At 41.9% G+C, this 13,573-nt stretch overlaps 4 protein-coding genes across 7 annotated transcripts; 1 reads left to right on the top strand and 3 right to left on the bottom strand.

The window, feature by feature from the left end:
- Positions 1–1,607: 1,607 nt before the first annotated feature.
- Positions 1,608–3,129, bottom strand: LOC105191459 (carbonic anhydrase 3-like). The gene is made up of 7 exons (XM_019845172.2): positions 3,105–3,129; positions 2,835–3,056; positions 2,610–2,754; positions 2,363–2,468; positions 2,177–2,279; positions 1,952–2,094; positions 1,608–1,754 (listed from the first exon to the last, which is right to left on the bottom strand). The coding sequence occupies exons 1-7, from the start codon at positions 3,127–3,129 to the stop codon at positions 1,647–1,649; spliced, it is 852 nt and encodes a 283-aa protein (XP_019700731.1). The 3' UTR covers positions 1,608–1,646.
- Positions 3,130–3,325: 196 nt separating this feature from the next.
- On the bottom strand, positions 3,326–5,200 carry LOC105191458 (carbonic anhydrase 2-like). The gene is made up of 7 exons (XM_019845171.2): positions 5,164–5,200; positions 4,855–5,019; positions 4,620–4,761; positions 4,295–4,400; positions 4,046–4,148; positions 3,537–3,673; positions 3,326–3,450 (listed from the first exon to the last, which is right to left on the bottom strand). The coding sequence occupies exons 1-7, from the start codon at positions 5,198–5,200 to the stop codon at positions 3,331–3,333; spliced, it is 810 nt and encodes a 269-aa protein (XP_019700730.2). The 3' UTR covers positions 3,326–3,330.
- A 403-nt stretch (positions 5,201–5,603) lies between these two features.
- On the top strand, positions 5,604–7,538 carry LOC105191457 (carbonic anhydrase 1). The gene is made up of 5 exons (XM_011154876.2): positions 5,604–5,661; positions 5,947–6,219; positions 6,669–6,925; positions 7,093–7,317; positions 7,384–7,538. The coding sequence occupies exons 1-5, from the start codon at positions 5,604–5,606 to the stop codon at positions 7,498–7,500; spliced, it is 930 nt and encodes a 309-aa protein (XP_011153178.1). The 3' UTR covers positions 7,501–7,538.
- Positions 7,539–9,298: 1,760 nt separating this feature from the next.
- On the bottom strand, positions 9,299–13,021 carry LOC105191445 (tetraspanin-11). 4 transcript variants are annotated; one of them, XM_011154858.3, is made up of 10 exons: positions 12,403–13,020; positions 12,039–12,347; positions 11,711–11,789; positions 11,217–11,429; positions 10,923–11,108; positions 10,350–10,472; positions 10,152–10,205; positions 9,982–10,074; positions 9,812–9,895; positions 9,299–9,482 (listed from the first exon to the last, which is right to left on the bottom strand). In XM_011154858.3, exons 3-10 carry the CDS (start codon positions 11,783–11,785, stop codon positions 9,420–9,422), a joined length of 891 nt encoding a protein of 296 aa, XP_011153160.1. In that variant the 5' UTR covers positions 11,786–11,789; positions 12,039–12,347; positions 12,403–13,020; the 3' UTR covers positions 9,299–9,419. The 4 variants fall into 4 exon arrangements, with proteins under 4 accessions (XP_011153160.1, XP_011153164.1, XP_011153163.1 ...); XM_011154862.3 differs by having other exon boundaries at positions 12,039–12,265; XM_011154861.3 differs by having other exon boundaries at positions 12,039–12,246.
- Positions 13,022–13,573: the final 552 nt, after the last annotated feature.

Here is a 13,573-nt window from a genome sequence, read left to right as displayed (position 1 = left end):
TATAGATTATTCCTTTTCTTTGAATCGTAGTATCACAATATCAATCTTGTCATTGGAAGAGGAAGCTGAACGATTCTGTCGCGAATAAACCTGTTGCTCGCTCAATCGTGTTTGCCGTGTTTTAATCAACCACAACGCTCGATTCTTTGGAATCGGCAGTCACAGAGCGGCATGGACAGGCGCAAGAGGGTGTGTCGAAGAGATTGCTTTTTATCTCATGTCGCTACCGACCGAGTCGTTGGCAAGTTACAGCCGTTTAAAGTTGCGGTCTCGACATCGGTTCGGTATTCGATCACGACGCTGACATCTGCCGGCGCGCCGGTGAGTTATATTTGTTTTCATGCTGTGCTCTTCTAAAGTGAGGTGAACGACCATGTAGGCTTTGGTGGGGTGGAGTCGCGTAAGTGGGGCGAGGTTGTAGGAAGTAGGGCAAGATTTTGTTATCCGCATCCGCGTCACCGCGTGCGGTATGGTTTTCAAGAAAGAAGAAAAGTATGTGGAATGCGGATTAACCCCACACCACCCCATTCAACACGCCGCGCGTCGCAAGCGACCGACTCCGGGCGGCAGCGTCGGGCCGATCGAGCGCGCGGATCGGTGCGAACGTTGAAGCTTCGGTTCTAGACGTCGCACAGTGTTGCAGAAATCGCTAAACGTGGCCGAAATAGAAAAAAAACAAAAAGCGAAATTTTCGGCTCCCGTTCTCAATATATTTTCTAAAAGGTCCAAATTAATAAGTTGCAGTAACATTTTGATGAAATCCAATTGTACCACGCAGATAAGTGAATTCAAGTGTACACGTGACGCGAAGTACAGAATAGCTGGGTTATAACCCTTCAGATGATACAACTGATTTTGCGTTGAAACAATTTTTTGTCATGAAAATGATGTTCCCTGTCTAATATCTCATCTGTGTAGTTTTATTTCCAATAAAGAGTATATTAGAGAGTTATAAGTATAAACAATAAAATCACTTTTTATACACAGTTAATCACTTATATCGTGATATATAAAAAACGCATCATTTCGCACCATGTTGTTGTAACTTTGTGAAAATAAAGATAAAATATCTATTAATCCTTATGCAAAGGTAGAAAGAGCGATATCCAGCGCTCACAAAAATATGATAAATTTTATGAGCAGAGTTTGACATTCAGTGCGCTTGCGGTCAGACGCTGTCTACTGCAGGTAATATTGTTCAACACAAAAATTATATTCTCTATCAAAATTCTTTATTCTAGTTAATTTTGCTAATGTCAACTACAAATATAATAATTAACGATAATGTTTAAGCTCTAATTAAATAATGTAGTAAATAATAGTAAAAATAAAAACTGTAGAGATATGAGAGAGTATCATACAAGAAAAAACTCGAGAATTGCGACGAATGAAGATTTGTTTAAAAGACTTCTTCTTTCCTCAGATCCCATCATTTTTTGAATGTTTCGTAGAATTACGCAGAAAGAAGATAATATACAAAAATTACAAATATATAGCTTTATGATAAACAGAATTTTCAGTAGATTTAAATTATTTGGAAAAAATTAAAAAATATTTTTATTGATTCATAGTAATATTATAAAATTTAGAAATTTGACGGATACACGTGGAAATTATAGAAACTGAAGTAAAATATGAGTCTTTGGTTACGAGATTGCTAAAAATATCCTTCGTCCTCGTAGAGACCGGATATTCTTCCGATTCGATTTTATGAATTCACCGTTTTTATTCCTCAGCTTTCGAAATTCATTAACCTGAAAGTTTCATTGATATTATAATGTTATTAATTTACTAAAATTTATACATGTATTACATTATGTATCCTTAAACGAGATTTAGCGATTCATAAGTATTCAAATTAATTTCGAAATAATAATCATCACGTGGCAATTATCTTGCAAGATTACCCAATTGATTAGTCACAATCGTGTAATCTGTAAATAGAACCCACTTGGCAATGTCGTATCGGAGTAATGGCTGGAAACACGATCCACTGAGCGCATTCTGGATTATCAACATCATCAAGATTGTAAGATCCATGATACGTGTAATAACTCGGGCATTCTGTTGCTATTCTCATCCAAGATAAAGAATCTATAATTTTTGAAGTATCATTTGATCTGAAATATCGCACAACTTGAGATTATACTACAATCTCTATTTCCTGGACATTTACTTGACGGAATTTTCGTCTCCGAGCCAGCGTTCTGAATGTTCTTCAAATTTTCCGAGATCCTTTCAAATTTGATATTGTTCCACTGACAAGATCCTGATTGCACCTGCAAGACAATTTGATTCATAATTTGAATCAGAATAAAGATAGATGTTCGTGTGTGCACATTTTGTGTGCAAATCGGCATACCAGAAATAGATAGGCTAATATGCATAAACCGTCTCTGTGCTTGAGACATTCATCAAAAGTTAAATATCTCCGGTTCCAATGCACCATGTGACATTCCATGGAGAACCTACGATTTTTTTTTTCAAGTATATAATGAAAGAGTGAAATATTAAAAATATTTTTCTCGTAAATATTGTGATTGATAAGAAAACACGCTAATCGAGTATATATCTAATGTCGGGGTCCTCATGACGTAATGTTTTCTTACCAAGTACCGTTGATCGTATGTTCAGCGCCCCTGCAATCTTCTTCTCCCCAAAGAAAATGCGCATCGTAAAATTCGTATTCATCATTCATGAGCGGTCCACCGGATACCGTCGACGGGATTCGATCGCCGCTCAGAAAAATCTGCGCTGATTCGACAAAGGAAGATATTCATCGAGTCCGATCGATTGCCCGAGCACGGCTTGAAATTTAGAATGAACTGAATTACCTGTCACTCCGTTGTTGAACAAAGTTGCATTCCCATCTTTCAACCAGTGCCCGTTTAAAATTAACGGTGGGAATCTCATAGGACGCGCAATTTTATCAATCAGGTCGATCGGTGACTGACCATTCCCTCCTGCAGCTTGAATTAATATTTCATCAATATATATTACGTATATATGCAACGTGTAATATAAAAAGAATAGTAAACTAACATCGAGTACATAACCTGACCCCATCGGTCAGGTTATATTATTTTCTTTCACCGTTCACTTACCGGTGTCATCTGCGTAAGTCGTCATTGTTGCATCAGGTTAAGACAGTTTATCGAAAGAATAAAACTGAAAAAATTTTGTGCAAGATGTAGCAGCAACCTGAAATGATCACGTCATTGCCAAGCTTCCTCGGAGTGAAATATTGAACTTTGAAGTTGGCCAATTTATATACAAGGCGTTGTAGAAACATGAGCAGTAATAATAACGCAACAAAGTTTCCCCGATCGATCAATCCAGCGCATCATCTGTGGCGAGGAAGATTCTTCTTCCACGTAGAGGACGTTGCGATCTATAATTCCTCACTATGTGCTCCCATTTGTAATTATAAAGACTCCTGAAAGCTTCTATCTGTTGCGGGATACAAATGATAATAGACAAATCCGATGATTGCGTATCTTTTAAAATTTCGATTGATATATAAGTTTGTCAAATACCTGGCAGAGAGATATTTTTATCGCGTTTGGCAAAATTATCCAAGTAACGCATTCGTTATAAGGAGGAAAGGTGAGCGAGCCTGAGTAAGTATAGTATGTGGAGCACATGAGCGCATGCATCATCCAACGTAAACAATCTATAAAATATGATTATACGTATTATTTAACAGATATCAAACTCGATATTTCATATTGATAAGACTTACAGATTTGTGCCACATTGCTTGCCAGAAACTTTTGTTGAATAAAAAGCTTAAATTGATTTCTCTAATCTACAATTACCTTTAAGTTTCTCTTATAAAAGAACAAAGTAATATACAATTGTTATAAATAAATGTAAAGTGTTATAAAGTAAATAAATTTGTTGAAAATGTATTTACTTCTGCTGGCAATATGAAAAGAAATGCAAAAGAAACATACGAGAATCTTCACAGAAAGCATAATCTACTCTTCAAAAAACTGCGATTTACTTTTATTTTTATTAATATTACTTCATATTCGAAGATTACCTGGCGTGATATTCACAGAACTGCCTGTGCGTTTTATCTCCGAAAGCTTTTCAGTGATCGGACTGAGCGCAGGATTATCTGGAATTCCAGAGCAGCCAACCACCTTTCCATCACAAATATACGTCTCTTATAAATAAATTGTTACAATGGCCAAGAGTATAATGACTCACGTAAAAATGTTTCAAACATTGTATGAATTCCAGCTTAACCGATCAAACTTTTGATTCATTCTCCGCTATTATACTATACCTGCATGAGATATGAGAGTGTTGCAATCCCATCAGGCTTTTCGTAGCACTTCTCTATCGATCCGTAACGTATATTCCAATGCATAACTTGCGCTTCCATCGAATACCTTTTTTGTGAATCCATTTGAAAATTGCAATGCAGAATTTATAAATTCTATCGAACCACTTTAAAAGATGAAATGAAAAAAAAATTTGACTCGGTTCGCGAGATAAAAAGTGTGTGCTTAAAATTAAATCTAGATTAAACACATGTGACAGAAATATTTCCTCGATACTTTGCGCGCACTTTGTTCTTAGATAATTCTTATTGAATTAATTTCTCTGACCAAACATTGTCGATTGAGTGTTCCGCGCCGTAAGAATTGCACGGGCCCCATCGAAATTGTACGTTCCTAAATTGAAATTCGTCATCTCTCAAAGGACCGCCGCGCATCGTCGGCATTTTTCTGTCCACCAGTTCTATATTAACTAGAAATCATTAAAACCGCGCATACGTATATATATATATATAAGTAACACGGCAATCTGCAAGATTTTGCATCAAAAGTGAAATAAAATAACCTGTTTTGCCGGTGTTTGTGAGTGTCGCTGCGCCATCGTGCGACCAATAATTAGTCAAAAGTAAAGGCGGAAATCTTTTCGTCCACACAGCGACTCGACTGATATCGACTGGTGATTGCCGCCATTTCGGTAAACCCGAGGATGAGGTTGTAAATAATTTTTCTCCTTGTGTGAAACATGATTAAATTATACTCATTTTATGAGATAAAACATCATATTCTTCAATAAATGTATACAGAGTAAATATGATAACTTTGTTACAAAAACTGCTGGAAGAAATGTGTTGAACACATGCTTATTGACACTTACGTGTGCTTGATCGTATGCTTTTGGATTTGGATGTCATTTGTGCATCACGGTAGCAATTTTGGAGTTTCACGCACAGACGATGAAGCGAAATTAAGCGGTTATTGTATTGAAATGGGACGTGTTACATCTGAATGTTGCAAGTATCTCTTCGCGCTCCCTTCATGCTGTTTTTACAAGTTGAAGTGAGCTTCATCAATTTTCGAGATTCGGCGAACCGTCATATGACGTTCTGCTTTACACTTTTCTAAAAGTGTCTTCAACAGAAAATATTACAGCGCGAAATGCCGGAGAAGCTCTGAACTATCGTATGAATCGTTTGTCTGCATAAGTATATATTTGTATGTACACATAAAAATTTGTTGTGCCTGTAATTTCACATGATTCTGGTGACGTAGCCGATGTCGCATGACTCGAATGTTGCATAAAGTATTATTGTAAAAATGTTGGAGAACTCGTTAATGGAAAGTCTGATTGTGGGCTGCTGCTGCCTTCTCCTGGGTACGTATTATAAAAAGATAAAAGATATATCCTGGATAACCTGATACAAGCATGAAGAAAAATTATGCACCAAGAACATCTTAATCTTTGAACGTTGAAAATAGCTTTGATGACGAATTAGCAAAATCATATATTTATATAAACATAAAATATAAATATAATTATATAAATATAAAATAGTAACGATTTTAGAAGTTGGAATAATTATAAGAAATAAAGTGTTCAAATGCTACTTTTGTCGTTAAACATTCCGTTGATATCACGGTAAAACTTTTTTCGTTAAAGTGTTTCTACTGTTCGAAATTATGGACTGGGCGAAATCATTCGTATGGCTGGAGAACGACAAGAATCTTCCTCCGAATTTCTCGTTCGGGTACGCTCACGAGAATGGTCCACATACTTGGAAAAATCTATATCCCGAGAGTGCCGGTAGCAATCAGTCGCCCATCAATATTACCAGCAGACAGGCAATAGTAGTGCAACCACACGAGCCCCTTCAATGGAGCAATTATAATAGCATCCCTCTGTCAATGTCCCTTTCAAATGACGGGCACACTGGTAAAAATATCTCACAAGCTTTTTCAGTATTTCGAAACATGAATAATATTCCCTGCGAGGGTAGCAAATATTTATGTTTCCCGAATACATTCGCAGGGAAAGCCATTCGCTTGTTATAAATGTAGCTGCGAGCGCAATTTGTTATAAATAAACAATGTGTTACTAAATAAAATAGGTCATTATTGATGTCATAACATGTAATAAATTGATATTATTGATCGTGTCTATTTTATGCGAGGAGCACTCGCGTAACAAATAACACTTATATCTCAACTCGACACGATTAAATAATACGGATTGTTTATAAAGAATTTTTCGTAACTTTTGTATTATGTCCTACCTGTGTTAAATCTCAGATTAATTAAATGAAGTAAATTAATAAGAATTATATGGCATGTTCTTCATGCGAGTTTTGCGTCAATTTATGATAATACTTAATCAATTTATAGTAATACTTCGAGGAGTTTGGGACGAGCCCACGAGTCCTCAGCTTCAAGGAGGACCTTTGTCCGACAAGTATAATTTCTTCAACATTCTCTTCCATTGGGGTCCTTCTAATCAGGACGGCAGCGAACACACTTTGGATTACGTGCGTTATTCCATGGAGATGCAAGTCGTTCATACAAAGCACGGAATTAACTCGCCCAAAGACGCGATCATTTTGGGAGCGAGAGACGGAATAGTGATCGTTTCATTTTTCTTCCAAGTACGATCTTCTCCTATTGGCGGTGCATATTTCATAAAATAATTCTACCGTTTCATCGGAAGTCCTATCAAATACACACCGGATAAAACACCGAATGCACACCGCGCAAACAACGATATTTGTCGTAATTGCATTTAATTATAATATACTCGATAATATACTCGCAGGTGAGCGCCGTGGATAATCCTTACCTGGATCACGTTGTGAGCAATTTGTGGAAAATTGTCCATCCAAGTTCTAAGGTCAAGATACCACCTTTCCCGTTGGAGTGGATTTTTACACCATTCGATAGAGATTATTATGCTTATAGCGGTTCTCTTAGTCAGCCTCCTTGCAGCGAAGTTGTCACGTGGATCGTTCAAAAGGATCCGATCGTTATATCCGCGTTGCAGGTAGAATGCAAAACACACTAAAGTCGCTGAAACGTTTATTGTCGAATTGACGATCTTATATCGTAGGTGGAGAAATTCCGAGAAATCTGTTCAATTGACGGCCCGCTACTTTTAAATTGTCGGCCGGTCCAACCACTGAACGAACGTGATGTTTACTTTTACGAAGAGAGCAAATCGTACTAGATCGCTTCTTTAAATTTTTACATGTTGTATTACGTAAACGTTGCTTCCTGCTTTTGCATATTAATATCGATATTTGTAACAATGCTATCTATAATATGTAATTTCGAATTGAAATAAAATTCACGTAATATCAGTTTGATGTTATATCAGTTTGATGTTTGATGTTAATCGTAATATAACATAAATCGATACATTGTATATGGTGAATTGTCCGTGGTGAAAATGTGAAATAAAATACCAATTTGCACAGAGAACAACATTTTTATTATCATTACGACGCGGTCTATAAACACTCAGGATATTACTCTCTCTCTCTCTCTCTCTCTCTCTCTCTCTCTCTCTCTCTCTCTCTCTCTCTCTCTCTCTTTTGTCAACCGTCTTGTGTGATCAAATAAAAATATATTAAAATTTATATTACTCATTATACAATAAATTCCTTTGGCACAAGTTATCATAATACATTCTTCGAAAATTAGTTTTGGAAAGGAAAGCATTTCCTTGGTTATAGAATATATATATATATATATATGTGTGTGTGTATGTATGTGTATATATATATATATATATATATATGATCCATTCTTTTACACTAATATTGTATATGTATATATGTATATGTATATAATATATGTATACATTTCACACCCATTCTGATAAAATGGACAATAAATGTCTATAAGAATCTAACACACACGTATACATAATTATTAGAGAAGTATGCGGCTAATTGGGGAGAGAGAAGGGTATGTAATTTTTCTCCCATACCTTTTACTTGTTTCTCGAGTAAGCCAGAAAACGCGGATCGTTTCATTTCATCGTATCATAAATTAATTAAACAAATATCAATGGGAACTTAACGACACATTCTCAAAAGAAACATCTTTTTTCCCCAATTCTCCCAGCCACAGGTGCTTGCGGCAAAAGATAAAAGGCTGAATAAATAATAATTCAACGCTTGCAATTAAAATGAAAGATATTGTTTTAATAATAATAATAACGCTGTGTGTCTGGAGAAATTCCTGGGTGTCATCTCGATTATCCCGCTAAGCCCCAAACTCTTCTCTACATATGTTTATACAAACATCGTTTATTAAAAAACATATTTTTCCAAAAATCCATGTATAACTATACGTTAAAAATGATTTCGCATCTCGAATTAGGTAAATTTCCCAGAAAGAAGAGAAAAGAACCAAAGGTTCTCACGTACGCATCGCATGTATTCAGTCGCTTGACATGTTGGCACCGTTAAATGTGTATTTACAACGCGATGGAAAACTTCACGGCTAACAATTCGCGCTGCTGGCCGAGCTTTTAGCCGGGGTGATCTTCGTGAGTGAGACGCTGGCGATGCTACTGTAACATCGTGACTTGTCAGTATCTGAACACGACAAAAATGCGATATATATATGTACAGCGGGGCGGTATTGGTCACATTCTCTCGCTGATCCGAGGGCGAACGCGCCCACAAGTGGGAATAATCTAAAGATATCGAGCAAGCGCAGCACTTATCGTTATACACCTTACGTTAAAGTTCGCTACGGTCAAACACTTCGCGGAATGGAACAGAAATCCGGATTACTTTCATTCTGCGAGATCCTGCAGTCGCGACTCCGCGAGTCTCATCATTGTCCTGACTCACAAGATTGAAACCGAGCTCAGAAGTGTTGTCGAATGACGATACACAGAATACAAAGTGAATATGTTTCTTCTCTCTCTCTCTCTCTCTTTCTCTCTCTCTTCTCTCTCTCCTCTCTCTCTCTCTCCCGTTCTCTCTCTCTCTCTCTCTCTCTCTCTCTCTCTCTCTCTCTCTCTCTCTCTCTCTGGCCCGTCTCTCACTCTTTCTCTTTATGTCAGTGTTGTCACTGCTGCGCCATTCTTCTTATTGCATTGCAGTCGCGTATCATTCTGAGGAGGGTGGATCATTCATCCTGCATGTCCCGTATCGTCCGACAGAGGAAGGCGGACGTTATTATCCCGAATGTCTAAAACACACATTTACATCGTTACTTCTTCTCCTCGTAAAAGATGCTGCGGGATTTTCTTTTCAGGGGGAGATCAATCGGCAAATTTGCGTGTCGTCTGAAGGGATCTTCCGAGCGCGGCAGGTATGGGTCGCGCGTGAATTCCGCAAATACATTTTGCGAGATCGCTCGCAGAGGCGAAAACTCATTTCGAAATAGAACCCCGAACGAAAGCCCTCGAATAGAATCTCATAATCCTCTGAACGCAGTCACGTCGTCGCGTCGTCTCAGAAGCACTCTACAGCTTGTTCTTTGTAGGAGGTAATAATCCACGCATCACATAGATTCACCTGTATCCCTGCCATCGCCATGCCGAGGAACACCAGGGTGAAGCTCTCGCTCTGCAGCCAGTTCGAGACTTTCCCGAGACAGCCCTGCAAAATGCATTCATATCATTCGACGTGCACACGGCGACGTGCAATCTGAGACAGCGGATGATATTTTACGGTACGAAGCGCACTTCTTTGTGTCTATATCCCTCGTGACCCTCTTTGTCTCCTACTTGACACGCAGCCTCATCCTTCGGCTGCGGATGCAGCCACGGCTTCTCGATCTGCCGGCGACAAAGGATTGCTCAACATATAGTTGATAAAAAATGAAAAACGCACTCGCCTTCCTTCCCTTACTCACATTTTTGTGAAACACCCTGGAGACGACGCTCATCGGGCTGCCCGTGTTCTTATTCTGCAAAACGAGATCTCGCGCTTTTACTCGCTTTAGGTCGTGGCAAACGAGGTCGGACATCGAGTGATAATCAGAATTACCGTAACGCATTTTTGATACCGTTAATCGGTTAATGAACTAAGGTACACGAAACGAGAGAGGTACCTCGGTATTTTTGAGAACGCAACACGTTAGAGGAACCTGCCTCTTGGTCCCCGAGATTTGCGCATCTCTCCACCAGGCCGTGCCGTTGTAATCCTCGTCGCCGTAAATTCCGCAGCAATTAAACTGCAATACAATTATCCGTATGCTCGTCGAGCCGTTAGCAGGACGCCTCGTCGAGCATACAATTTCCAACAAAGCGATGCGCGCGGCCCGCCCATGTGTGAAACGACCGCGCGACGTGTGATGTTCGCGGAGGATCAAAAGTGAACGACGAGGCTCTTTGCAACGTCCGCGACGCCGAGAAAAGAGAAGCAGAAAGACCTCGCTTTTTCGTTCGCAGCACAATTCAGAGAGTCATTCGCGAAGTGTGTTCTCCGGAAATGAGCGCGGGACATCTCGGATCGGGACTGATGTCTGAAGTCGCTGAGCTTCGAAGTCGCGGCGGTGAACGCGGCGGAGATCCGGGCAAATTCGTTAGTACGAGGTAAGAACGCAGGTAGCAAGGAAGAACGCGCACGAGCGGACGGCCGTGAAACTCCGCGGACAATGAACGATCGTCGATTAACCTGACACCTTGTATTGCGCAAAGTCCAGGCTCCGGCTGAAGGGGACGTCGCTGGTCGGATCATGACCGTATTGCACCGTCAGCTTGCTGCTGAGTCTCCCCTCGAGGTCGGACAAGATCTGGTAAGTCATCAGCCCGCCGATGGCAGCCATCACCAGTTCCGTGATGATTAGCGCGGCCAGCATGCTCATATACTGGGGGGCGGGGGGGGGGGGTGGAACGACGGCAACAAAAACATCACCGACCTTGACCCGTGATCTATAACGGTACACCGGGGACGATAAAAGTGTCCTTTTACTCACGGTGGTGATGATGCACTGATTGCCGCGTAGCGCGGCGCGGCAGCCGAAGAAGCCGACCGTGAGCACGATGAAGCCGAGCCCGAGGAGGCTGTAGGCTATCAAATTGATAGTCTCGTGCGGCTTGATGTTAGGTATGAACAGATTGAGGATGTCTCCCTTGCTGGGCTCCAGGAGCAGCCACGCGCCTATAACGAGTACCGTGCAGCCGGCCAACTGTCAAAGAAATCGCACGACACTTTTACATGCCGCGGCCGCGTGGACACGGAGGAACCGTTCCCTTCGCCGCTAACTGACTAAACACTGAATCTCTAATCGAGCGACGTCTAATTGATTCGCTCATTTCCGTCTGTTCGTTAGAGACCGAGCGAGGAGACGGTTGTTTCTCGAAGCGAGCTACAGATGCGCATCTACAGTGCGAGCGGTAATTTGTAATTTTATAACGTGCAGGAGAGAAGGAGAGAGAGAGAGAGAGAGAGAGAGAGCTTGTTATTTACCCATATTAACAGATTGAACGTGAATAACGCGACTTTCAAGTATTTCATGTTTGTTATCCTTGATCCTCCAACCATCAATCTGCAAATATAACAGTGTCCAGTTGTAAGCTCCCGTACGTGAGATGCGCGCAATTTAATTCAAAGGATTATATAAATTCTTGGACTTTAATACAGATTTTCGCCCACGTTGCTTTCACGCACTTTTCAACGGCAACGTTTCAAATGAATGAAGCAGCTCGTCCACATGAAAGAGAGAGAGAGAGAGAGAGAGAGAGAGAGAGAGAGAGAGAGAGAGAGAAAGAGAGAAAGAGACGTCGGTTATAATTACGTTTAATCTTTACGAGAGTTACACGTGTGCAACTTTCCCGAGAACGTTGCTCTCTCGATAAATCCAGATCTTCCCGCCTCGCTCGTGACAACATTCGGCAGCTACGATCTGTTCAACGGCTGCACATTTCATCACAGTCGTCAGAAATCACCGGTCGTTAGCAAAGACGGCGAGGGCAAGATACATCACGATTTCCCCCAGAAGAAATCTACAAAATTGCGCCACAACTGGCAGCAAATTTACGAGAGCGCCCTTCACGCCTACAAGTAGCTGAGAATTTTATACGGAGAGCAGCTCCTACCGAAATCCCTACAAACATCACACCATGGACATTATGGGATCACCCGTGGCAGACAGACATTACCTGTCAGACATGAGTCGCCTCGACGACAACGACGTCCGTCGGCCACTTTGATATCTCACCGGACACCTCTGCAGCCGCCACACACTGTCGTACGTTTCACCAGTCGCGTCGCACAATCAATCACACAGGCGGACGCACGCTCATAATCCCAGAGGCACTCCTGCGTCTTGACTTGCGGTGCAAAGCTGTGGTTCACAGGTGGTTCGCGATCCTTGTCATCGCTCTCTTCCAGGCCTAGGGTCCTGATGCTCCGATCTGCGCGGCGCTCCGGACTCGTCGTCACGGGCGTCGCGACGCCGCGTTCGAGCGGTGGTGACGCGGAGCGGCAGAGAGGGAAAGAGGGAGGAGGAGAGACAGAGAGAGAGAGAGAGAGAGAGAGAGAGCCAACAAGGTGGACGGACCCGCCTGTTACTCGTCGATATCGCCGGGGAGATCGATGGAACCTTCGGCACTCACGTGCATAAATGTGTCCTTTCCGGCGGAGGGCTGAAGGATCTCGCGCGTTGATCGCGGCGGCGGAAGGATCGCGGCCAAGTACGCCGTCACCGCGGACAGTCCGAGAGTCATCTGCGCGCGAGATGCCGGAACGTCCGCCCTCTCCGGATTCCACGTTCGCCTACCCGTTTCGCGTTTCGCGTCCGCCGACATCCGACGCAGCTCCAGACGCGTCTGCGTGATCTCGCCGTCGCTCGCGGCGCCGACGCTCTATCGCCTAGCATAGTTGATCCCCGCCCGCAATCGGGGACGATCCCGCCGACGGGCTCGGGTCTCACCTACGAGCCGTCCGCCGCGCTGTCCGCGAAACGGTGTGTGGAGCTATTTACCGGCTACGACTCGCTTCCGTTCGTTTGTCGCCGAAAAGTCGCCGTTCGGTTCACGGATGCGTGACCGCATCGAGAGCATCGGCGGGTATCGCTGGTTTTTCTTGAAAATTTACGGAGCGAATCGATTAGCCGCTTATTGGTCAGTAGCGCTCATTAACCTTTAGCTTTTAATCGATTTACAATGCGCGTGCACACACACACACATACACATACATGTACACGCGCGTGCACACATACACGTATTGTAAATCGATTAAGCCCGGATGAGGTCTGGTGCGTATATATGACGGGCGATAAGCGTCGGCAAAGGCTGATATGACGGATAATGCGACGAGGAGAAGCGGGAC

Source organism: Harpegnathos saltator, unplaced genomic scaffold (genome assembly GCF_003227715.2).
Source record: "Harpegnathos saltator strain DR-91 unplaced genomic scaffold, Hsal_v8.6 scaffold171, whole genome shotgun sequence".
Lineage (NCBI taxonomy): Eukaryota > Metazoa > Arthropoda > Insecta > Hymenoptera > Formicidae > Harpegnathos > Harpegnathos saltator.
This window is presented reverse-complemented; position numbering and strand designations above follow the sequence as displayed.

What these genes read in the sequence shown, in the direction of transcription:
- LOC105191459 (XM_019845172.2), bottom strand. Translation starts at nt 3,129, where the DNA reads ATGACGACTTACGCAGATGACACCG. An exon ending in GACTTACGCAGATGACACCG is followed by an intron (nt 3,057 to 3,104) that starts GTAAGTGAACGG and finishes CGATGGGGTCAG; the next exon opens with GTTATGTACTCGATGTTAGT. An exon ending in CATACGATCAACGGTACTTG is followed by an intron (nt 2,469 to 2,609) that starts GTAAGAAAACAT and finishes AAAAAATCGTAG; the next exon opens with GTTCTCCATGGAATGTCACA.
- LOC105191458 (XM_019845171.2), bottom strand. Translation starts at nt 5,200, where the DNA reads ATGACATCCAAATCCAAAAGCATACGATCAAGCACAC. An exon ending in AAGCATACGATCAAGCACAC is followed by an intron (nt 5,020 to 5,163) that starts GTAAGTGTCAAT and finishes GTTTCACACAAG; the next exon opens with GAGAAAAATTATTTACAACC. An exon ending in CACAAACACCGGCAAAACAG is followed by an intron (nt 4,762 to 4,854) that starts GTTATTTTATTT and finishes AATGATTTCTAG; the next exon opens with TTAATATAGAACTGGTGGAC.
- LOC105191457 (XM_011154876.2), top strand. Translation starts at nt 5,604, where the DNA reads ATGTTGGAGAACTCGTTAATGGAAAGTCTGATTGTGGGCTGCTGCTGC. An exon ending in TTCAAATGACGGGCACACTG is followed by an intron (nt 6,220 to 6,668) that starts GTAAAAATATCT and finishes ATCAATTTATAG; the next exon opens with TAATACTTCGAGGAGTTTGG. An exon ending in TCGTTATATCCGCGTTGCAG is followed by an intron (nt 7,318 to 7,383) that starts GTAGAATGCAAA and finishes CTTATATCGTAG; the next exon opens with GTGGAGAAATTCCGAGAAAT.
- LOC105191445 (XM_011154857.3), bottom strand. An exon ending in CGTTCAATCTGTTAATATGG is followed by an intron (nt 11,430 to 11,710) that starts GTAAATAACAAG and finishes TTTCTTTGACAG; the next exon opens with TTGGCCGGCTGCACGGTACT. An exon ending in ATCAGTGCATCATCACCACC is followed by an intron (nt 11,109 to 11,216) that starts GTGAGTAAAAGG and finishes CCCGCCCCCCAG; the next exon opens with TATATGAGCATGCTGGCCGC.